Genomic DNA, 22,070 nt, shown 5'->3' with positions numbered 1-22,070 from the left:
AATCAGTAGTGTACACAGTGAACTGAAGTGGTCCCAGAGCAGAACCCTCTGGGACACCGCTACCCACTTCCAACCATTCTGAGAAAGTGCCTTTAACTCCCCCTCTCTGTTAGAATCATAGAAAGGTTAGATTCGGCCCATCGAGTCTGTGCCGGCTCTATGCAAGAGCAATCCAGCTAGTCCCACTCCCTGCCCTATCCCCGTAGCCCTGCAATTTTTTTCCTTTCAAGTACTTATCCTGTTCCCTTTTGAAGGCCATTATTGAATCTGCCTCCACCACCCCCTCGGGCAGTGCATTCCAGACCCTAATCACTCACTGTGTAAAAAAGTTTTTCCTCATGTCACCTTTGGTTCTTTTGCCAATGACATTAAATCTATGTCCTCTGGTTCTTGACCCTTCCGCCAATGGGAACAGTTTCTCTCTATCTACTCTGTTTAGACCCTTCATGATTTTGAATACCTCTATCAAATCTCCTCTCAACCTTCTCAGTTCCAAGGAGAACAATCCCAGCTTCTCCAGTCTATCCACGTAACTAAAGTCCCTCATTCCTGGAATCATTCTAGTAAATCTCTAATGCACCCTCTCAAAGGCCTTCACATCTTTCCTAAAGTGCGGTGCCCAGAACTGGACACAATAGTCCAGTTGTGGCCAAACCAGTGTTTTATAAAGGTTCATCATAACTTCCTTGCTTTTATATTCTATGCCTCTATTTATAAAGCCGTTTTCTCTCCTCTAACCAGTTTTTAATCCATTTTGCTCTCCTCCCCTTAATTCCATACCCCTTAATCTTCTCCAACACTCTCCTGTGTGGTACCTTATCAAAGGCTTTCTTCTACTGCATTTCCCCCCCTCCATCATATCCGTCAACTCCTCAAAGAACTCATCAGGTTTGACAGGCGTGATCTTCCTTTCTGAAATCCCTGTTGGTTGCTTCTAATTATTTCCCCTCATCTAGATATTTATAATTTCATTTTTTAATTAAAGATTCCAAAATTTCCCCTCCAACGGATATTAATCTGTCTGGCTTGTAATTACCCGGATTAGTTCTGTCTCCCTTTTAAAAAAAAAAATGGATACTACATTGGCCACTGTCCAGGCCCCTGGCCCATGTCCACATTCTCAACACTACCCTAATTTCAAGGCTGCTATTTTTTCACCTATATCCGAAGCATTGATGTACACTCCCTTTTTACACAACATGTGGAGATGGGTTTGAAATTCAGTCTAGCTTTTGGTATCTTGTTAGTTGGATAAAACTCTTTCAGTAACTCAAGACTCTTAAGACCAGTGAACTGAAGTCGCCCCAGCACTGAACCCTGTGAGACCACCGATACCCACTTCCAACCACTCTGAGAAACTGCCCGTAACTCCTACTCTCTGTGTCCTTCCTTCAGACCAGGTTTTCATCTAAATTTTCTACCCTTCCCCGAATTCCATACCCATCGATCTTGTTCCATAGTCTCCTGTGTGGGCATCTGTATTTGTCAAAGGCTTTCCGGAAACAAAAGGCTGGAACGCTGGCCTGCAGTATGTGTTTCTGACCACAGGGTGGCACCAAACCTCCAACTATTTTATCGACGCAACAAGAAATCCTAATCCAGACATTCAACAATGCTCATTCTGCAGATGTTACACACTGGTACAAGTTATTGAAAAGTTTTTATCCAACTAACAATATACAAAACCTGGATTGAAAATCAACTCCACCCCACCCGCCCATGGTAAAAAGGGAATGTTTACTGTTTTTAATCCAGTGTCCGATGAGTTTTTCCTGACCCATATCAGTCAGCAGAGTCTGAGAAAAATATAGGAGTTCAACACCCACACACTGACCCCTAGAGCTGACCCTGGGCCGTGTGGGATAGGATAGTGACTGACACTGGGCCGTGTGGGATAGGATAGTGACTGACCCTGGGCCGTGTGGGATAGGATAGTGACTGACCCTGGGCCCTGTGGGATAGGATAGTGACTGACACTGGGCCGTGTGGGATAGGATAGTGACTGACCCTGGGCCGTGTGGGATAGGATAGTGACTGACCCTGGGCCGTGTGGGATAGGATAGTGACTGACACTGGGCCGTGTGGGATAGGATAGTGACTGACCCTGGGCCCTGTGGGATAGGATAGTGACTGACACTGGGCCGTGTGGGATAGGATAGTGACTGACCCTGGGCCGTGTGGGATAGGATAGTGACTGACCCTGGGCCCTGTGGGATAGGATAGTGACTGACACTGGGCCCTGTGGGATAGGATAGTGACTGACACTGGGCCGTGTGGGATAGGATAGTGACTGACCCTGGGCCGTGTGGGATAGGATAGTGACTGACCCTGGGCCCTGTGGGATAGGATAGTGACTGATCCTGGGCCCTGTGGGATAGGATAGTGACTGACACTGGGCCCTGTGGGATAGGATAGTGACTGACCCTGGGCCCTGTGGGATAGGATAGTGACTGACCCTGGGCCCTGTGGGATAGGATAGTGACTGACCCTGGGCCCTGTGGGATAGGATAGTGACTGACCCTGGGCCCTGTGGGATAGGATAGTGACTGACCCTGGGCCGTGTGAGATAGGATAGTGACTGACCCTGGGCCCTGTGGGATAGGATAGTGACTGACCCTGGGCCGTGTGAGATAGGATAGTGACTGACCCTGGGCCCTGTGGGATAGGATAGTGACTGACCCTGGGCCCTGTGGGATAGGATAGTGACTGATCCTGGGCCCTGTGGGATAGGATAGTGACTGACCCTGGGCCCTGTGGGATAGGATAGTGACTGACCCTGGGCCCTGTGGGATAGGATAGTGACTGACCCTGGGCCCTGTGGGATAGGAGAGTGACTGATCCTGGGCCCTGTGGGATAGGATAGTGACTGACACTGGGCCCTGTGGGATAGGATAGTGACTGACCCTGGGCCCTGTGGGATAGGATAGTGACTGACCCTGGGCCGTGTGGGATAGGATAGTGACTGACCCTGGGCCCTGTGGGATAGGATAGTGACTGACCCTGGGCCCTGTGGGATAGGATAGTGACTGACCCTGGGCCGTGTGGGATAGGATAGTGACTGACCCTGGGCCCTGTGGGATAGGATAGTGACTGACCCTGGGCCCTGTGGGATAGGATAGTGACTGACCCTGGGCCCTGTGGGATAGGATAGTGACTGACCCTGGGCCCTGTGGGATAGGATAGTGACTGACCCTGGGCCGTGTGGGATAGGATAGTGACTGACCCTGGGCCCTGTGGGATAGGATAGTGACTGACCCTGGGCCCTGTGGGATAGGATAGTGACTGACCCTGGGCCGTGTGGGATAGGATAGTGACTGACCCTGGGCCGTGTGGGATAGGATAGTGACTGACACTGGGCCGTGTGGGATAGGATAGTGACTGACCCTGGGCCGTGTGGGAGAGGATAGTGACTGACCCTGGGCCGTGTGGGATAGGATAGTGACTGACACTGGGCCGTGTGGGATAGGATAGTGACTGACCCTGGGCCGTGTGGGATAGGATAGTGACTGACCCTGGGCCCTGTGGGATAGGATAGTGACTGACCCTGGGCCGTGTGGGATAGGATAGTGACTGACCCTGGGCCCTGTGGGTAGGATAGTGACTGACCCTGGGCCGTGTGGGATAGGATAGTGACTGACCCTGGGCCCTGTGGGATAGGATAGTGACTGACACTGGGCCGTGTGGGATAGGATAGTGACTGACCCTGGGCCGTGTGGGATAGGATAGTGACTGACCCTGGGCCGTGTGGGATAGGATAGTGACTGACCCTGGGCCGTGTGGGATAGGATAGTGACTGACCCTGGGCCGTGTGGGATAGGATAGTGACTGACACTGGGCCGTGTGGGATAGGATAGTGACTGACACTGGGCCGTGTGGGATAGGATAGTGACTGACACTGGGCCGTGTGGGATAGGATAGTGACTGACACTGGGCCGTGTGGGATAGGATAGTGACTGACCCTGGGCCGTGTGGGATAGGATAGTGACTGATCCTGGGCCGTGTGGGATAGGATAGTGACTGACACTGGGCCCTGTGGGATAGGATAGTGACTGACCCTGGGCCCTGTGGGATAGGATAGTGACTGACCCTGGGCCGTGTGGGATAGGATAGTGACTGACCCTGGGCCGTGTGGGATAGGATAGTGACTGACACTGGGCCGTGTGGGATAGGATAGTGACTGACCCTGGGCCGTGTGGGATAGGATACTGACTGACACTGGGCCGTGTGGGATAGGATAGTGACTGACACTGGGCCGTGTGGGATAGGATAGTGACTGACCCTGGGCCATGTGGGATAGGATAGTGACTGACCCTGGGCCGTGTGGGATAGGATAGTGACTGACACTGGGCCCTGTGGGATCGGATAGTGACTGACCCTGGGCCCTGTGGGATAGGATAGTGACTGACCCTGGGCCCTGTGGGATAGGATAGTGACTGACACTGGGCCCTGTGGGATAGGATAGTGACTGACCCTGGGCCCTGTGGGATAGGATAGTGACTGACACTGGGCCCTGTGGGATAGGATAGTGACTGACCCTGGGCCCTGTGGGATAGGATAGTGACTGACCCTGGGCCCTGTGGGATAGGATAGTGACTGATCCTGGGCCCTGTGGGATAGGATAGTGACTGACCCTGGGCCGTGTGGGATAGGATAGTGACTGACACTGGGCCCTGTGGGATAGGATAGTGACTGACCCTGGGCCCTGTGGGATAGGATAGTGACTGACCCTGGGCTCTGTGGGATAGGATAGTGACTGACCCTGGGCCCTGTGGGATAGGATAGTGACTGACCCTGGGCCCTGTGGGATAGGATAGTGACTGACCCTGGGCCCTGTGGGATAGGATAGTGACTGATCCTGGGCCCTGTGGGATAGGATAGTGACTGACCCTGGGCCCTGTGGGATAGGATAGTGACTGACCCTGGGCCCTGTGGGATAGGATAGTGACTGACCCTGGGCCGTGTGGGATAGGATAGTGACTGACACTGGGCCCTGTGGGATAGGATAGTGACTGACCCTGGGCCCTGTGGGATAGGATAGTGACTGACCCTGGGCTGTGTGGGATAGGATAGTGACTGACCCTGGGCCGTGTGGGATAGGATAGTGACTGACCCTGGGCCCTGTGGGATAGGATAGTGACTGACCCTGGGCCCTGTGGGATAGGATAGTGACTGACCCTGGGCCCTGTGGGATAGGATAGTGACTGACCCTGGGCCGTGTGGGATAGGATAGTGACTGACACTGGGCCGTGTGGGATAGGATAGTGACTGACACTGGGCCCTGTGGGATAGGATAGTGACTGACCCTGGGCTCTGTGGGATAGGATAGTGACTGACCCTGGGCCCTGTGGGATAGGATAGTGACTGACCCTGGGCCCTGTGGGATAGGATAGTGACTGACCCTGGGCCGTGTGGGATAGGATAGCGACTGACCCTGGGCCGTGTGGGATCGGATAGTGACTGACCCTGGGCCCTGTGGGATAGGATAGTGACTGACCCTGGGCCCTGTGGGATAGGATAGTGACTGACCCTGGGCCGTGTGGGATAGGATAGTGACTGACACTGGGCCGTGTGGGATAGGATAGTGACTGACCCTGGGCCGTGTGGGATAGGATAGTGACTGACCCTGGGCCGTGTGGGATAGGATAGTGACTGACCCTGGGCCCTGTGGGATAGGATAGTGACTGACCCTGGGCCGTGTGGGATAGGATAGTGACTGACCCTGGGCCGTGTGGGATAGGATAGTGACTGACCCTGGGCCCTGTGGGATAGGATAGTGACTGACCCTGGGCCCTGTGGGATAGGATAGTGACTGACCCTGGGCCGTGTGGGATAGGATAGTGACTGACACTGGGCCCTGTGGGATAGGATAGTGACTGACACTGGGCCCTGTGGGATAGGATAGTGACTGACCCTGGGCCCTGTGGGATAGGATAGTGACTGACCCTGGGCTGTGTGGGATAGGATAGTGACTGACCCTGGGCTGTGTGGGATAGGATAGTGACTGACCCTGGGCCCTGTGGGATAGGATAGTGACTGACCCTGGGCCCTGTGGGATAGGATAGTGACTGACCCTGGGCCCTGTGGGATAGGATAGTGACTGACCCTGGGCCCTGTGGGAGAGGATAGTGACTGACCCTGGGCTGTGTGGGATAGGATAGTGACTGACACTGGGCCCTGTGGGATAGGATAGTGACTGACCCTGGGCCGTGTGGGATAGGATAGTGACTGACCCTGGGCCGTGTGGGATAGGATAGTGACTGACACTGGGCCCTGTGGGATCGGATAGTGACTGACCCTGGGCCCTGTGGGATAGGATAGTGACTGACCCTGGGCCGTGTGGGATAGGATAGTGACTGACACTGGGCCCTGTGGGATAGGATAGTGACTGACCCTGGGCCCTGTGGGATAGGATAGTGACTGACACTGGGCCGTGTGGGATAGGATAGTGACTGACCCTGGGCCCTGTGGGATAGGATAGTGACTGACCCTGGGCCGTGTGGGATAGGATAGTGACTGACCCTGGGCCGTGTGGGATAGGATAGTGACTGACCCTGGGCCCTGTGGGATAGGATAGTGACTGACCCTGGGCCGTGTGGGATAGGATAGTGACTGACACTGGGCCCTGTGGGATAGGATAGTGACTGACCCTGGGCCCTGTGGGATAGGATAGTGACTGACCCTGGGCCCTGTGGGATAGGATAGTGACTGACCCTGGGCCGTGTGGGATAGGATAGTGACTGACACTGGGCCCTGTGGGATAGGATAGTGACTGACACTGGGCCCTGTGGGATAGGATAGTGACTGACCCTGGGCCCTGTGGGATAGGATAGTGACTGACCCTGGGCCCTGTGGGATAGGATAGTGACTGACCCTGGGCTGTGTGGGATAGGATAGTGACTGACCCTGGGCCCTGTGGGATAGGATAGTGACTGACCCTGGGCCCTGTGGGATAGGATAGTGACTGACCCTGGGCCCTGTGGGATAGGATAGTGACTGACCCTGGGCCCTGTGGGATAGGATAGTGACTGACCCTGGGCTGTGTGGGATAGGATAGTGACTGACACTGGGCCCTGTGGGATAGGATAGTGACTGACCCTGGGCCGTGTGGGATAGGATAGTGACTGACCCTGGGCCGTGTGGGATAGGATAGTGACTGACACTGGGCCCTGTGGGATCGGATAGTGACTGACCCTGGGCCCTGTGGGATAGGATAGTGACTGACCCTGGGCCCTGTGGGATAGGATAGTGACTGACCCTGGGCCCTGTGGGATAGGATAGTGACTGATCCTGGGCCCTGTGGGATAGGATAGTGACTGACCCTGGGCCCTGTGGGATAGGATAGTGACTGACCCTGGGCCCTGTGGGATAGGATAGTGACTGACCCTGGGCCGTGTGGGATAGAATAGTGACTGACCCTGGGCCGTGTGGGATAGGATAGTGACTGACCCTGGGCTGTGTGGGATAGGATCGTGACTGACCCTGGGCCCTGTGGGATAGGATAGTGACTGACCCTGGGCTGTGTGGGATAGGATAGTGACTGACCCTGGGCCCTGTGGGATAGGATAGTGACTGACACTGGGCCCTGTGGGATAGGATAGTGACTGACCCTGGGCCCTGTGGGATAGGATAGTGACTGACCCTGGGCCCTGTGGGATAGGATAGTGACTGACCCTGGGCCCTGTGGGATAGGATAGTGACTGACACTGGGCCCTGTGGGATAGGATAGTGACTGACACTGGGCCCTGTGGGATAGGATAGTGACTGACCCTGGGCCGTGTGGGATAGGATAGTGACTGACCCTGGGCCGTGTGGGATAGGATAGTGACTGACACTGGGCCGTGTGGGATAGGATAGTGACTGACACTGGGCCCTGTGGGATAGGATAGTGACTGACCCTGGGCCGTGTGGGATAGGATAGTGACTGACACTGGGCCGTGTGGGATAGGATAGTGACTGACCCTGGGCCGTGTGGGATAGGATAGTGACTGACCCTGGGCCGTGTGGGATAGGATAGTGACTGATCCTGGGCCCTGTGGGATAGGATAGTGACTGACCCTGGGCCGTGTGGGATAGGATAGTGACTGACACTGGGCCGTGTGTGATAGGATAGTGACTGACACTGGGCCGTGTGGGATAGGATAGTGACTGACCCTGGGCCGTGTGGGATAGGATAGTGACTGACACTGGGCCCTGTGGGATAGGATAGTGACTGACCCTGGGCCCTGTGGGATAGGATAGTGACTGACCCTGGGCCCTGTGGGATAGGATAGTGACTGACACTGGGCCCTGTGGGATAGGATAGTGACTGACCCTGGGCCCTGTGGGATAGGATAGTGACTGACCCTGGGCTGTGTGGGATAGGATAGTGACTGACCCTGGGCTGTGTGGGATAGGATAGTGACTGACCCTGGGCCCTGTGGGATAGGATAGTGACTGACCCTGGGCCCTGTGGGATAGGATAGTGACTGACCCTGGGCCCTGTGGGATAGGATAGTGACTGACCCTGGGCCCTGTGGGATAGGATAGTGACTGACCCTGGGCTGTGTGGGATAGGATAGTGACTGACACTGGGCCGTGTGGGATAGGATAGTGACTGACCCTGGGCCGTGTGGGATAGGATAGTGACTGACCCTGGGCCGTGTGGGATAGGATAGTGACTGACACTGGGCCCTGTGGGATCGGATAGTGACTGACCCTGGGCCCTGTGGGATAGGATAGTGACTGACCCTGGGCCCTGTGGGATAGGATAGTGACTGACCCTGGGCCCTGTGGGATAGGATAGTGACTGATCCTGGGCCCTGTGGGATAGGATAGTGACTGACCCTGGGCCCTGTGGGATAGGATAGTGACTGACCCTGGGCCGTGTGGGATAGGATAGTGACTGACCCTGGGCCGTGTGGGATAGGATAGTGACTGACCCTGGGCTGTGTGGGATAGGATAGTGACTGACCCTGGGCCCTGTGGGATAGGATAGTGACTGACCCTGGGCTGTGTGGGATAGGATAGTGACTGACCCTGGGCCCTGTGGGATAGGATAGTGACTGACACTGGGCCCTGTGGGATAGGATAGTGACTGACACTGGGCCCTGTGGGATAGGATAGTGACTGACCCTGGGCCGTGTGGGATAGGATAGTGACTGACACTGGGCCCTGTGGGATAGGATAGTGACTGACCCTGGGCCGTGTGGGATAGGATAGTGACTGACACTGGGCCGTGTGGGATAGGATAGTGACTGACCCTGGGCCGTGTGGGATAGGATAGTGACTGACCCTGGGCCGTGTGGGATAGGATAGTGACTGACCCTGGGCCGTGTGGGATAGGATAGTGACTGATCCTGGGCCCTGTGGGATAGGATAGTGACTGACCCTGGGCCGTGTGGGATAGGATAGTGACTGACACTGGGCCGTGTGTGATAGGATAGTGACTGACACTGGGCCGTGTGGGATAGGATAGTGACTGACACTGGGCCGTGTGGGATAGGATAGTGACTGACACTGGGCCGTGTGGGATAGGATAGTGACTGACACTGGGCCGTGTGGGATAGGATAGTGACTGACCCTGGGCCCTGTGGGATAGGATAGTGACTGACCCTGGGCCGTGTGGGATAGGATAGTGACTGACCCTGGGCCCTGTGGGTAGGATAGTGACTGACCCTGGGCCGTGTGGGATAGGATAGTGACTGACCCTGGGCCCTGTGGGATAGGATAGTGACTGACACTGGGCCCTGTGGGATAGGATAGTGACTGACCCTGGGCCGTGTGGGATAGGATAGTGACTGACACTGGGCCCTGTGGGATAGGATAGTGACTGAGCCCGTTTTGTGTGGGGTTTAAAAAAATTATTCGCTCATGGGATGACAAGGCCGGCATTTATTGCCCATCCCTAATTGCTTTTCAGTAGGTGGTGATGAACGGCTTTCTTGCACTACTGCAGTCCGTGTGGTGAAGGTTCTCCCACAGTGCTGTTAGGTTGGGAGTTCCAGGATTTTGACCCAGCGACGATGAAGGAACGGTGATATATTTGCAAGTCGGGATGGTGTGTGACTTGGAGGGGAACGTGCAGGTGGTGTTATTCCCATGTGCCTGCTGCCCTTTACCTTCTAGGTGGTAGAGGTCGTGGGTTTGGGAGGTGCTGCCGAAGAAGCCTTGGCGAGTTGCTGCAGTGCATCCTGTGGATGGTACACACTGCAGCCACTGTGTACCGGTGGTGAAGGGAGTGAATATTTAGGGTGGTGGATGGGGTGCCAATCAAGCGGTTTGCTTTGTCCTGGATGGTGTCGAGCTTCTTGAGTGTTGTTGGAGCTGCACTCATCCAGGGAAGTGGAGAATATTCCATCACACTCCTGACTTGTGCCTTGTAGATGGTGGAAAGGCTTTGGGGAGTCAGGAGTCACTCACCGCAGAATACCCAGCCTCTGACCTGCTCTTCTAGCCACAGTATTTATATGGCTGGTCCAGTTCAGTTTCTGGTCAATGGTGACCCCCAGGATGTTGATGGTGGGGGATTCGGTGATGGTAATGCTGTTGAATGTCAAGGGGAGGTGGTTAGACTCTCTCATGTTGGAGATGGTCATTGCCTGGCACTTGTCTGGCACGAATTTACTTGTCATTACCAGCCCAAGCCTGGATGTTGTCCATGTCTTGCTGCATGTGGGACTGTTTCATTATCTGAGGGGTTGCGAATGGAACTGAACACTGTGCAATCATCAGCGAACATCCCCATTTCTGACCTTATGGTGGAGGGAAGGTCATTGATGAAGCAGCTGAAGATGGTTGGGCCTAGGACATTGCCCTGAGGAACTCCTGCAGCAATGCCCTGGGGCTGAGATGATTGGCCTCCACGAACCACTACCATCTTCCTTTGTACTAGGTATGACTCCAGCCACTGGAGAGTTTTCCCCCTGATTTCCATTGACTTCAATTTTACTAGGGCTCCTTGGTGCCACACTCGGTCAAATGCTGCCTTGATGTCAAGGGCAGTCACTCTCACCTCACTTCTGGAATTCAGCTCTTTTGTCCATGTTTGGACCAAGGCTGTAATGAGGTCTGGAGCCGAGTGGTCCTGGCGGAACCCAAACTGAGCATCGGTGAGCAGGTTATTGGTGAGTAAGTGCCGCTTGATAGCACTGTTGACAACACCTTCCATCACTATGATAGTGACTGACCCTGATTGTTCCTGTTTAATTTCCCCAGGTATTTCCAGGCAGGGGGCTCTCCGGAACATGTGATCCAGATGCTATCTGAGAATTATACAGCGGTGGCACAGACTGTTAACCTGCTGGCAGAATGGCTCATTCAGACAGGTAACTCCTGGCCAGTACTGGGTGAACTGGTAAAGATGAAAAATGCAAATTGAGCATTTCTTTGAGGGATTGAGGATAACTCACTGACCTTTTCTTGTGGAGGGAATCAGATCCTTTCCGCTGGTTCTCTCTCAGCCCTCTCTCAGGTGAGCCCGTGTTGCTATGAGCAGTTGCTGCCAGTGATTTAAGAGGGGTTCTGGCTCATTTCACCTCTGATTTTCTCTCTCCATCAGCCCTCCATAAGACTGGGAATGAAAGAGTGTGGGAGAGTGATGTTTTGCCACCTTGTGTTGGCATTTCAGCATGATTCCCCCCTTGGTAACCCACTAACAGCGATGTGTAAGGTACTTCCTGGATGGGGAGTATTGGCCTAGGGTGATAAGGGCCAGATTCAGTTGTCTTAGTGACATTGCTTAATTGGTGTAATTTCTCCACTGGAACCAAGTTGAAATTATGGTAGTTTAAGTTATTAGTGTACTGTGTAATTTTGATGAAAGGCAACACCTGAAGCCTTTCTCTTTCAGACAGTGTTCAACCTATTGAGTATTTATTGCATTTTCTGTATTTATTTCTGTTGCAATTATGTTATGGAAGGCTCTTTCCTTGGAGCTAATTGGGCTGTGTCTGTCAGTTCCTTCTGTCTGATTGGGCTGTGTCTGTCAGTTCCTTCTGTCTGATTGGGTTGTGTCTGCAGGGCCCTTCTGTCTGATTGGGTTGTGTCTGCAGGGCCCTTCTGTCTGATTGGGTTGTGTCTGCAGGGCCCTTCTGTCTGATTGGGTTGTGTCTGCAGGGCCCTTCTGTCTGATTGGGTTGTGTCTGCAGGGCCCTTCTGTCTGATTGGGTTGTGTCTGCAGGGCCCTTCTGTCTGATTGGGTTGTGTCTGCAGGGCCCTTCTGTCTGATTGGGTTGTGTCTGTCAGTTCCTTCTGTCTGATTGGGTTGTGTCTGCAGGGCTCTTCTGTCTGATTGGGTTGTGTCTGCAGGGCCCTTCTGTCTGATTGGGCTGTGTCTGTCAGTTCCTTCTGTCTGATTGGGTTGTGTCTGCAGGGCTCTTCTGTCTGATTGGGTTGTGTCTGCAGGGCCCTTCTGTCTGCTACCATCATCGTCCCTCTGAGCTATGGGTGGAGCTGGTCGGGTTGTGCTGTGCCCTCATGTCCCTGTGTCTGGCTAGCCTGGATTGTGACATCCAAGTCCTTGGGACTGGTTGAGTTGGGTTGCTTCCCACCTCCAGGTCCATGAATTTCTGTGGTTTGGGCTTTGTCCCTCAAGTCCTTCTATCTGGCTGCATTGAGTTGTGTTGCCTAAGTTTGGTTGGGTTGTACACGCCCATATACTTGTTTTTATTTGTTTAAAATCTGTTCTAGTTTGTGCTTCTTTCCTTCTCAGGGGTGGAACCATCACACGTTCAAGAGACTGTTGAAAACCATTTGAAGAATTTGCTGATCAAACACTTTGATCCTCGGAAAGCTGATTCCATTTTCACAGAGGAAGGGGAGGTAATGTTCTGAAAACTTTAACCAAAATTTGGTCATGTTTTTATGGTACATTACACACAAAGAATGGTTCAACAGAAAAAGATCTGCAAACACAACAGATACTCTACAGCATGATACTCCAATGAGAATAGACTGATCCAATTGCGGTACATCATCGTGTCACCTCCTCCCCCCAGCCCCCTGCTCTGCTGCCCCTCCTTCCATGTGGATTGAGCTTTGTGGTGCCCTCAGTTCATTCTCTGAGCACCCGGCTTCAACTCTGAATGGACAGAAATCCAGGACACTGCGTCACTGGAAGTGAGGAGGTTCCGATCAGGAAGGGGATTGACAAAGTTAATCCCAGCAAATTGCTCACTAAGGCGAAGAGGAACCCGAACTTGTTGGGATCCTGGTATAGGAGGTATTTTCTGTTGTTGGAGAGGTTTCTCTTTAGACTTACAATGGTTGACATTCTTTCTACCTCTTTTATATGTACCAGCCAATCTCCTGTGGCATTGCATCATAGAGTCATAGAGTTATACAGCACGGATAGAGGCCCTTCGGCCCATCGTGTCCGCGCCGGCCATCAAGCCCTGTCTACTCTAATCCCATATTCCAGCATTTGGTCCGTAGCCTTGTATGCTATGGCATTTCAAGTGCTCATCCAAATGCTTCTTGAATGTTGTGAGGGTTCCTGCCTCCACAACCCTTTCAGGCAGTGAGTTCCAGACTCCAACCACCCTTTGGGTGAAAAAGTTCTTTCTCAAATCCCCTCTAAACCTCCCGCCTTTTACCTTGAATCTATGTCCCCTTGTTATAGAGCCCTCAACGAAGGGAAAAAGCTCCTTAGTATCCATCCTATCTGTGCCCCTCATAATTTTGTACACCTCAATCATGTCCCCCCTCAGCCTCCTCTGCTCCAAGGAAAACAAACCCAATCTTCCCAGTCTCTCTTCATAGCTGAAGCGCTCCAGCCCTGGTAACATCCTGGTGAATCTCCTCTGCACCCTCTCCAAAGCGATCACATCCTTCCTGTAGTGTGGCGACCAGAACTGCACACAGTACTCCAGCTGTGGCCTAACCAGAGTTTTATACAGCTCCATCATAACCTCCTTGTTCTTATATTCTATGCCTCGGCTAATAAAGGCAAGTATCCCATATGCCTTCTTTACCACCTTATCTACCTGTTCCGCCGCCTTCAGGGATCTGTGAACTTGCACACCAAGATCCCTCTGACCCTCTGTCTTGCCTAGGGTCCTCCCATTCATTGTGTATTCCCTTGCCTTGTTAGTCCCTCCAAAGTGCATCACCTCGCACTTTTCCGGGTTAAATTCCATTTGCCACTGTTCCGCCCATCTGACCAACCCATCTATATCGTCCTGCAGACTGAGGCTGTCCTCCTCGCTATTTACCACCCTACCAATTTTTGTATCATCAGCGAACTTACTGATCATACCTTTTACATTCATATCCAAGTCATTAATGTAGACCACAAACAGCAAGGGAGCCAGCACCGATCCCTGTGGTACCCCACTGGCCACAGGCTTCCAGTCACAAAAACAACCTTCGACCATCACCCTCTGCCTTCTGCCACTAAGCCAGTTTTGTATCCAAAGTGCCAAGGCACCCTGGATTCCATGGGCTCGTACCTTCTTGACCAGTCTCCTGTGGGGGACTTTATCGAAGGCCTTACTGAAATCCATGTATACCACATCCACTGCGTTACCCTCATCCACACGCCTAGTCACCCCCTCAAAAAATTCAATCAAATTAGTCAGACATGATCTTCCCTTGACAAAGCCATGTTGACTATCCCTGATTAATCCTTGCTTCTCTAAGTGGAGACTAATTTTGTCCTTCAGAATTTTTTCCATGTAGTCTTCAACTGAAGCAGGTTTAGAGGGCAGGGGAACCAGTGGATCAGGGATCTCTGCCGTAATTCAGCTCTCATTGTAAAGTCATACATCCTGTTCTTACTTTTATATTTCCATTCTAAATTCCTTTATCCACATTTATAATGGAAGCTGCCTATGTAAACTTGTCACGCTGATGGGGATGCAGTGCCTCCCTTGGTAGATTGGTGTAACTCAGCAGATTTCTTCTTTTGTTCCAGTATTCCTTATACTTTGATCTACTGTTGGAACACTTCTGAAATCATAGAAATTTCAGCACATTCGGCTGATTAGTGCCCCTGAATCAGTGCTAGCTCTTCAACTAGAGCTATTTACTCTAATCCCAGAAAGTGCCGTGCGGCTGCTGTCAGCTGGGGCTGCAGTCCTGTAATATAAAAGCACCTTGGACTTTGGCTGATCCTTAATAACCGCTCTCATTACCCTGTACCTGGTTCTTAACCACGTTGCCTCCAAAGGTTGACCTCTCCTGTTACGAAGGCCTCTGACCTGGCAGAGTGTTAACAAGGCTGACAAAATAATCAAGGACTTTTTACATTGTTACCTTTGCTTATCAGGTTCAGCCTCTCTTTTGAGGTAAGCACTTCTTTCAAATATCTACTTATGTTTAACCCTATCTTGGCGAATTCACACTTGCAGCTTCTTTCCACACATTCAAATGCCAGAGAACACAAGTCTAAAATGAATAAGTTAGGAGTAAGAAGGGAGTGAAATGTAAATTGTTAACCTCAAGGGAGATAGGGTCATCGGCTGAGTGTTTTTTTATTTGTTCATGGGATGTGGGTGCGCTGGCGAGGCCAGCATTTATTGCCCATCCCTAATTGCCCTTGAGAAGGTGGTGGTGAGCCGCCTTCTTGAACCCCTGCAGTCCGTGTGATGAAGGTTCTCCCACAGTGCTGTTAGGAAGGGAGTTCCAGGATTTTGACCCAGTGATGATGAAGGAACGGCGATATATTTGCAAGTCGGGATGGTGTGTGACTTGGAGGGGAACGTGCAGTTGGTGTTGTTCCCATGTGCCTGCTGCTCTTGTCCTTTTAGGTGGTAGAGGTCGCGGGTTTGGGAGGTGCTGTCGAAGAAGCCTTGGCAAGTTGCTGCAGTGCATCCTGTGGATGGTACACACTGCAGCCACGGTGTGCCGGTGGTGAAGGGAGTGAACGTTTAGGGTGGTGGATGGGGTGCCAATCAAGCGGGCTGCTTTGTCCTGGATGGTGTCGAGCTTCTTAAGTGTTGTTGGAGCTGCACTCATCCAGACAAGTGGAGAGTATTCCATCACACTCCTGACTTGTGCCTTGTAGATGGTGGAAAAGCTTTGGGGAGTCAGGAGGTGAGTCACTCGTCACAGACTACCTAGCCTCTGACCTGCTCTTGTAGTGCAGTATTTATATGGCTGGTCCAGTTAAGTTTCTGGTCAATGGTGACCGCCATGATGTTGATGGTGGGGGATTCTGCGATGCTAATGCCGTTGAAGGTCAAGGGCAGGTGGTTAGACTCTCTCTTGTTGGAGATGGTCATTGCCTGGCACTTGTCTGGCACGAATGTTACTTGTCAAGCCTGGATGAAGTCCAGGTCTTGCTGCATGCGGGCTCGGACTGCTTCATTATCTGATGAGTTGCGAATGGAACTGAACACTGTGCAATCATCAGCGAACATCCCCATTTCTGACCTTATGAAGGAGGGAAGGTCATTGATGAAGCAGCTGAAGATGGTTGGGCCTAGGACACTGCCCTGAGGAACTCCTGCAGCAATGTCCTGGGGCTGAGATGATTGGCCTCCAACAACCACTACCATCTTCCTTTGTACTAGGTATGACTGCAGCCACTGGAGAGTTTCCCGTTGACTTCAATTTTACCAGGGCTCCTTGGTGCCACACTTGGTCAAATGCTGCTTTGATGTCAAGGGCAGTCACTCTCACCTCACCTCTGGAATTCAGCTCTTTTGTCCATATTTGGACCACGGCTGTAATGAGGTCCGGAGCCGAGTGGTCCTGGCGGAACCCAAACTGAGCATCGGTGAGCAGGTTATTGGTGAGTAAGTGCTGCTTGATAGCACTGTCGATGACACCTTCCATCACTTTGCTGATGATTGAGAGTAGACTGATGGGTCGGTAATTGGCCGGATTGGCGTGAGTTGCAGGGGAAGATGATTGATTGAAAATCAGTTGTCCTCTCTTACTGTTTACTTGTTTCTAACTGAACCCCACCTATGACAGATTGAAATGTCCTGAATTGAATCACATATAATGAATGGATCCTGGTTACAGCAATCAAACTGAGCAGTAACTCTCCAGCTATCAGTGAAAATCACCTCTGTAAAATGTTTGTAAAGTAACAAAAAGATGATCTGTCTGTATCTGTGTATATGGAATGAATATATATGATACAAAAATAAAAGGAATCTCGAGGTTAGCACGTGTCCATCATACTGCAGACATCCCACTTATTACAGCTGCAAAGCAAAGCCACTCATTGACCTGGAACCTGAAATTTACAAGCAGCTAACAGTTGCTTACTGATTGATCTCAGGGGTTTATAAGTGGCTGTAGTTACCTGGATATGTCTGTTTTGGCCATTTTTCAGAAAGGACAGGCCAGGTTAGCATCTAAATATCACAACCCATACTCCAAACCCATGAGCAATGCCACAGGAGATCGACCGGTAATAAACAAGGGCAATGGTTAAAGGTCAAGAGAGCAGGAGGAAATTTGGGGACAGGTGAGTGCTGGGGAAAGCTGCAGATACGGGAACGGAGGAGGTTATGGAGTGATTTGAGAGAGATGTTTAAAATTATAAAGGGATGGGACGGAGATAGAATCAGACTATTTCCAGTGGTTGAAGACTCTAATAAAAGGACATCGTTATAAGATTAAATGTAAGAGATTTAGGACAGACAGCAGGAGAAACATTTTTTACACGGAGGGTTGTGAGGCCGTGGAATGCACTAGCGATTGAAGCAGAGACCATGTCAACATTTAAGAATAGGTTAGTGGTTGAAGAAATGGGGAATAAAGTACGCACATGGGATTAGGACTGCTGGTTGGGCCGAATGGCCTCTTTCAGTGTGGTAATTTTTATGTAAAAGTTGAAACAGTGATGCAATGCATTACAACATTAGTACAGGTATTGTTTCAGAGAGAACAGATGGAGATTAGAGTGTGTTGTGAAAAGTCATTTAAACAGTCTATGCAGCATGTTAAAATGCCCACTCAGCTTTTAAAAGCACTCAGTTCACTTCAGAGACAGTGTGGACAGTAGGAGCAGAGGCAACTTGCAGAGCACCAGGGGTTGTGGCTTTTTATGTAGACAGGGAGAATGTATGAAAGGCCCATGCAATTTTACACATGAAACAAACACTATCATAAAATGGAGGTTAAGGGAACAAGATAGTGTTTGGTATATACTAAGCTATTTGTGCGTTTAAGAGCACGTTGGCTATGTTTTTGGAGAGTAGAAGGGATCGACTAATGGATACACTGACAGGGCAGGTAGATGGGTTTCAGATCAATCAAAATGGAACGGGTTTGTTGGACCTAAAGGCCTGTTCCTGTTCCTTAAAATTCTTTGCGGACTAGATTTTTTGATCTTGTTGCTCGTTCCTGCTGTGGGACTGTTACTAGCAATCCTGGAGAGGTGGTATTTTAGGTTACTAGGATCAACATCAAAAAAAAAATTTAGGGCACAAAGTTCCAGCTATCATTTGTATTAGAAAATGATTTCAAAACAAAAAGTTAAATTCATCAAGACATGGCTGTGGTGTGAACATATCCACTATGCCTGTTTTGCAGGTTGTAGTGCCTAACGCTGAGAGTAAATGAGTTTGGATGTTCAGTCATGACTCAGTGGTACCACTCTCGCCTCTGAGTCAGAAGGTCGTGGGTTCAATTCCAACTCCAGAGACTTGAGCACATAATCCAGGCTGACACTCCAGCGCAGTACTTACAGATGAGACGTTAAACCGAGGCCCCATTTGCCCTCTCAGGTGGACGTAAAAGATCCCACTGGAGAGTTCTCCCGGTGTCCTGGCCAACCGTTATACCTCAACCAACACCTAAAACAGATTATGTGGTCATTTATCTAATTGCTATTTTAATTGGCTGTTGCATTTCCTACATTACAACAGTGATTACACTTCAGAAAGTCCTTTGTTGGCTGAGAAGCGCTTTGGGACGTCCTGAGATGCTGACAGACGCTGTATAAAGTGCCTTGGGATGTTTTACTACATTAAAGGTGCTATATAAATGCAAGTTGTTGCTGTACTACACCACATGTAGTGTTTGAGCACCCAAGCATGCACTGTTTGACCTTCAGTCTGTTCTGACACTGCATCTCACAGCCATTCGAGCTGAGTGAGACGCAATAGCCTCTACTGTAGTTGCTGGCATAACTCCCATGATTTAACTCTCGTGTGTTTTTCTTTTTTGCAGACCCCAGCCTGGCTGGAGCAGATGATTGCTCATGTGACCTGGAGAGACCTTTTCTATAAGCTGGCGGAAGCTCATCCCGACTGTTTGATGCTCAACTTTACTGTTAAGGTAAAACCATCCCCGCGCTGATATATCTGTCCTAACAGCAGCCCTGGTACACAGTCTATATTTGGAATTTACATGGATTTGCAGCTTCACTGACTCCATAACCCTTCACTGCCTGACCGTCAGTTTGGAATTTTATTGGTACAAGCTAATTTCCTGTGGCGTTGCTCGCAGTAAGTCGGAGGATGTGCTGTTTTATAATGGCAGGCCGGGAATTTCCTCAGTAACTTCGCCAGGCGTGCGGTGGAAACCCCATCAAGTCCAGATTAAATGGGTATGCGCCGGCGTAGGAGGACAAATATTTATTGCAACTTTATCAAGCTTCAAGATCAGTTTTACATATTTGTGAGCCTTGGTGTGAAGGTGAGAGGAGGTGTCAGGTGTAAATGAAGTGAAGGGAAACCCAATTGGAACCACAAAACTGATTCTGCGGGCAAGTGAATGAGTGGGTAAGCCGAACCCCCGTTTCAGGGAGACATGCAACTGCACGAGGTGCGTGTGGGGACAGTTGCCCAATTTGGCACTTCGGGACACCCTTCCCAGCTGAAACCGGGGCATCTGCTTCTCCTTGCCCTCCATCTCCCAGGAGTAGGGGAATATCCATCCTACCATCAGGGCCTGACAGCGGGGGTCAAATATAAATAAAATTACTAAAAAAATTCAAACCCAATCTAACAGAAAAAATCCACAAAATAAGAAATTTTTCAAAAATTGTACTGAGCAATCTGGGGGTATACAGCTTTAAGAGCAAGAAAGAAAGACTTTCATTTATATAGCGCCTTTTATGATCTCAGGATGTCCGAAAGCGCTTTACAGCCAATGAAGTGCTTTTGAAGTGTAGTCACTGTTGTAATGTAGGAAACACAGCAGCCAGTTTGCACACAGCAAGATCCCACAAACAGCAATGTTGGTTGAGGGATAAATATGGCCAGGTCATCGGGTGAAGTTCCCTACTCTTCTTCAAATAGTGCCGTGGGATCTTTTACATCTACCTGAGATGAGATCTCGGTTTAACGTCTCATCCGGTGTAGGAAACATTTCTTGTGGCAAGGGGATCCTTGTCTGTAATTGGATGCTACCAATAAAGTGAACTCAGAATAGGGCGTCAGGCCCGTCGGATAAAATTTTAAAATTAGTGGCAAATATTTGGAATAACCAAGCTGGTAAGGTGGTAGTGTGAAAGAATTTGGGGCCGCTCAAAGTACGGTTGGATGCTGGCCAAGGTGAGTCAGAGCATTAGGGATTTGAGCATTGAATGTCCACATGGTCATGCTATTTTAATATTTTTGCTGAATTTTCTGCTCATCAAGGAGATGGCTATTGGCACTGGAAAATGGAAGCCCTTTGGGCACTCACCACCTGAATCAAACACTCCCAGGGCAAGTACAGCATGGGTTAGATACAGAGTAAAGCTCCCTTACGGTGTCCCATCAATGTGGCTTAGCCCCAAGCTCAGAAGATGCCCCTTATTGTGGCATTTCCACTTAACATACAAAGTCTCCTGAGCTGGGATAATAATTAGTAATGAATTATAGCTGTCTTTTTGGTAAAGACTGGTGTGCAAAATGTATTACAATTAGGACCCTTTCAGATGGAAGCGTTTAGCCGTTCTAGCTGTGCAGAATTAGAACTCCGGTCTCAGAAATGGAGGGACCAGCTCCCTAAAGTGGCTCAGTTTGTAAATGCACGGCCAAGTATGAAACTGAGTGTTACAGACCAGGTTCAATCTTTGGTCTTTGCTGATGTGGCTAATCTCTGTGGAGCTGCAGTAGGAACACAGCATTTGGCCTCAGCACCTGTGTTTGGAATGGGGAAAAAAATCTGCCAGGTTGCCCAATCCTGATGGTTACCCACTTCTGGAAAGTGCCTATGTGTAGATGTCAAGAGAAGGTGTGATTGGGATCAGCTTTAATGCCCTTTATAGTCAAATATGACTGCTGATACTCATTGTCTAGTCAGTTATTCTTCATATGTCTATCAGAGGTGCCTGTGGAACTGTCCCCCACCAAGAGTCAGTACCTTTGGCAGAGGAGGGGTTGAGAGAAAGCAGCGTGCCAGCCAGTCCCAGGGGGTGTGAGAGTGGCATAGGGGTAACTCAAGTTCCACATTTCCCTCCTTCCTTCATCTCAGCAAATGGAGTCTGAGTGTGGGTGACCAGTGTCCTGGCATTTACTGATGCAGTGGTTTGTTGCATCACTACACCATATCGCTGAGCCTCCTAAACAAGCATCCTGCGGAACAGTATTGTGTGTCCAGCAATGGTAGCGGATAGGCTGCCAGATTAGCACAGGCTAGAGTGGGAGTGCCGACTTCCTTGATGGTCTCTGAATGGTGTCTCATGGATTCTGCTGTGGGGGCTGTCTCTTACTTCTCTGCTTGTCTATTTGTCTCACTGCAGCTAATCTCAGATGCTGGATACCAGGGTGAAATAACCAGCGTGTCAACGGCCTGTCAGCAGTTGGAGGTCTTCTCCCGTGTTCTCCGCACCTCGCTTGCCACGCTTGTTGATGGAGGCGAAGAGCATCTTGAGAAAAACCTGCCCGAGTTTGCGGTGAGTGTATTTCTGCCCGGTTAGCTGTAGGCGGCAGCATCATGGGTAATGGATCTTGTGTGCAGTTCAAGGGGGATTGTCCTGTATGTACTGTACCAAGGGGAATTGTCTTGTCTCAATTGTGCCGAGGGGAATTGTCCTGTCTCAATTGTGCCGAGGGGAATTGTCTTGTCTCAATTGTACCGAGGGGAATTGTCCTGTCTCAATTGTACCAAGGGGAATTGTCCTGTCTCAATTGTACCAAGGGGAATTGTCCTGTCTCAATTGTACCAAGGGAAATTGTCCTGTCTCAATTGTACCGAGGGGG

General features: G+C 50.6%; 1 protein-coding gene across 1 annotated transcript in view; it reads left to right on the top strand.

Annotated features, from left to right (window-relative positions):
- The window catches only part of LOC137315433 (negative elongation factor C/D), a 45,165-nt gene that overhangs the window by 6,089 nt on the left and 17,006 nt on the right, over nucleotides 1–22,070 (top strand). Inside the window, exons 3-6 of the mRNA XM_067980113.1 lie at nucleotides 11,194–11,303; nucleotides 12,689–12,798; nucleotides 19,108–19,215; nucleotides 21,611–21,763. Of these exons, the coding sequence (XP_067836214.1) occupies nucleotides 11,194–11,303; nucleotides 12,689–12,798; nucleotides 19,108–19,215; nucleotides 21,611–21,763 (481 nt within the window). The remainder of the gene's footprint in view (nucleotides 1–11,193; nucleotides 11,304–12,688; nucleotides 12,799–19,107; nucleotides 19,216–21,610; nucleotides 21,764–22,070) is intronic.

This window comes from Heptranchias perlo, unplaced genomic scaffold (assembly GCF_035084215.1).
Source record: "Heptranchias perlo isolate sHepPer1 unplaced genomic scaffold, sHepPer1.hap1 HAP1_SCAFFOLD_549, whole genome shotgun sequence".
In the NCBI taxonomy this organism is placed as follows: Eukaryota; Metazoa; Chordata; class Chondrichthyes; order Hexanchiformes; family Hexanchidae; genus Heptranchias; species Heptranchias perlo.
The sequence above is the reverse complement of the archived record's forward strand: the minus strand, read 5'-3'. Positions and strand labels throughout refer to the sequence as shown.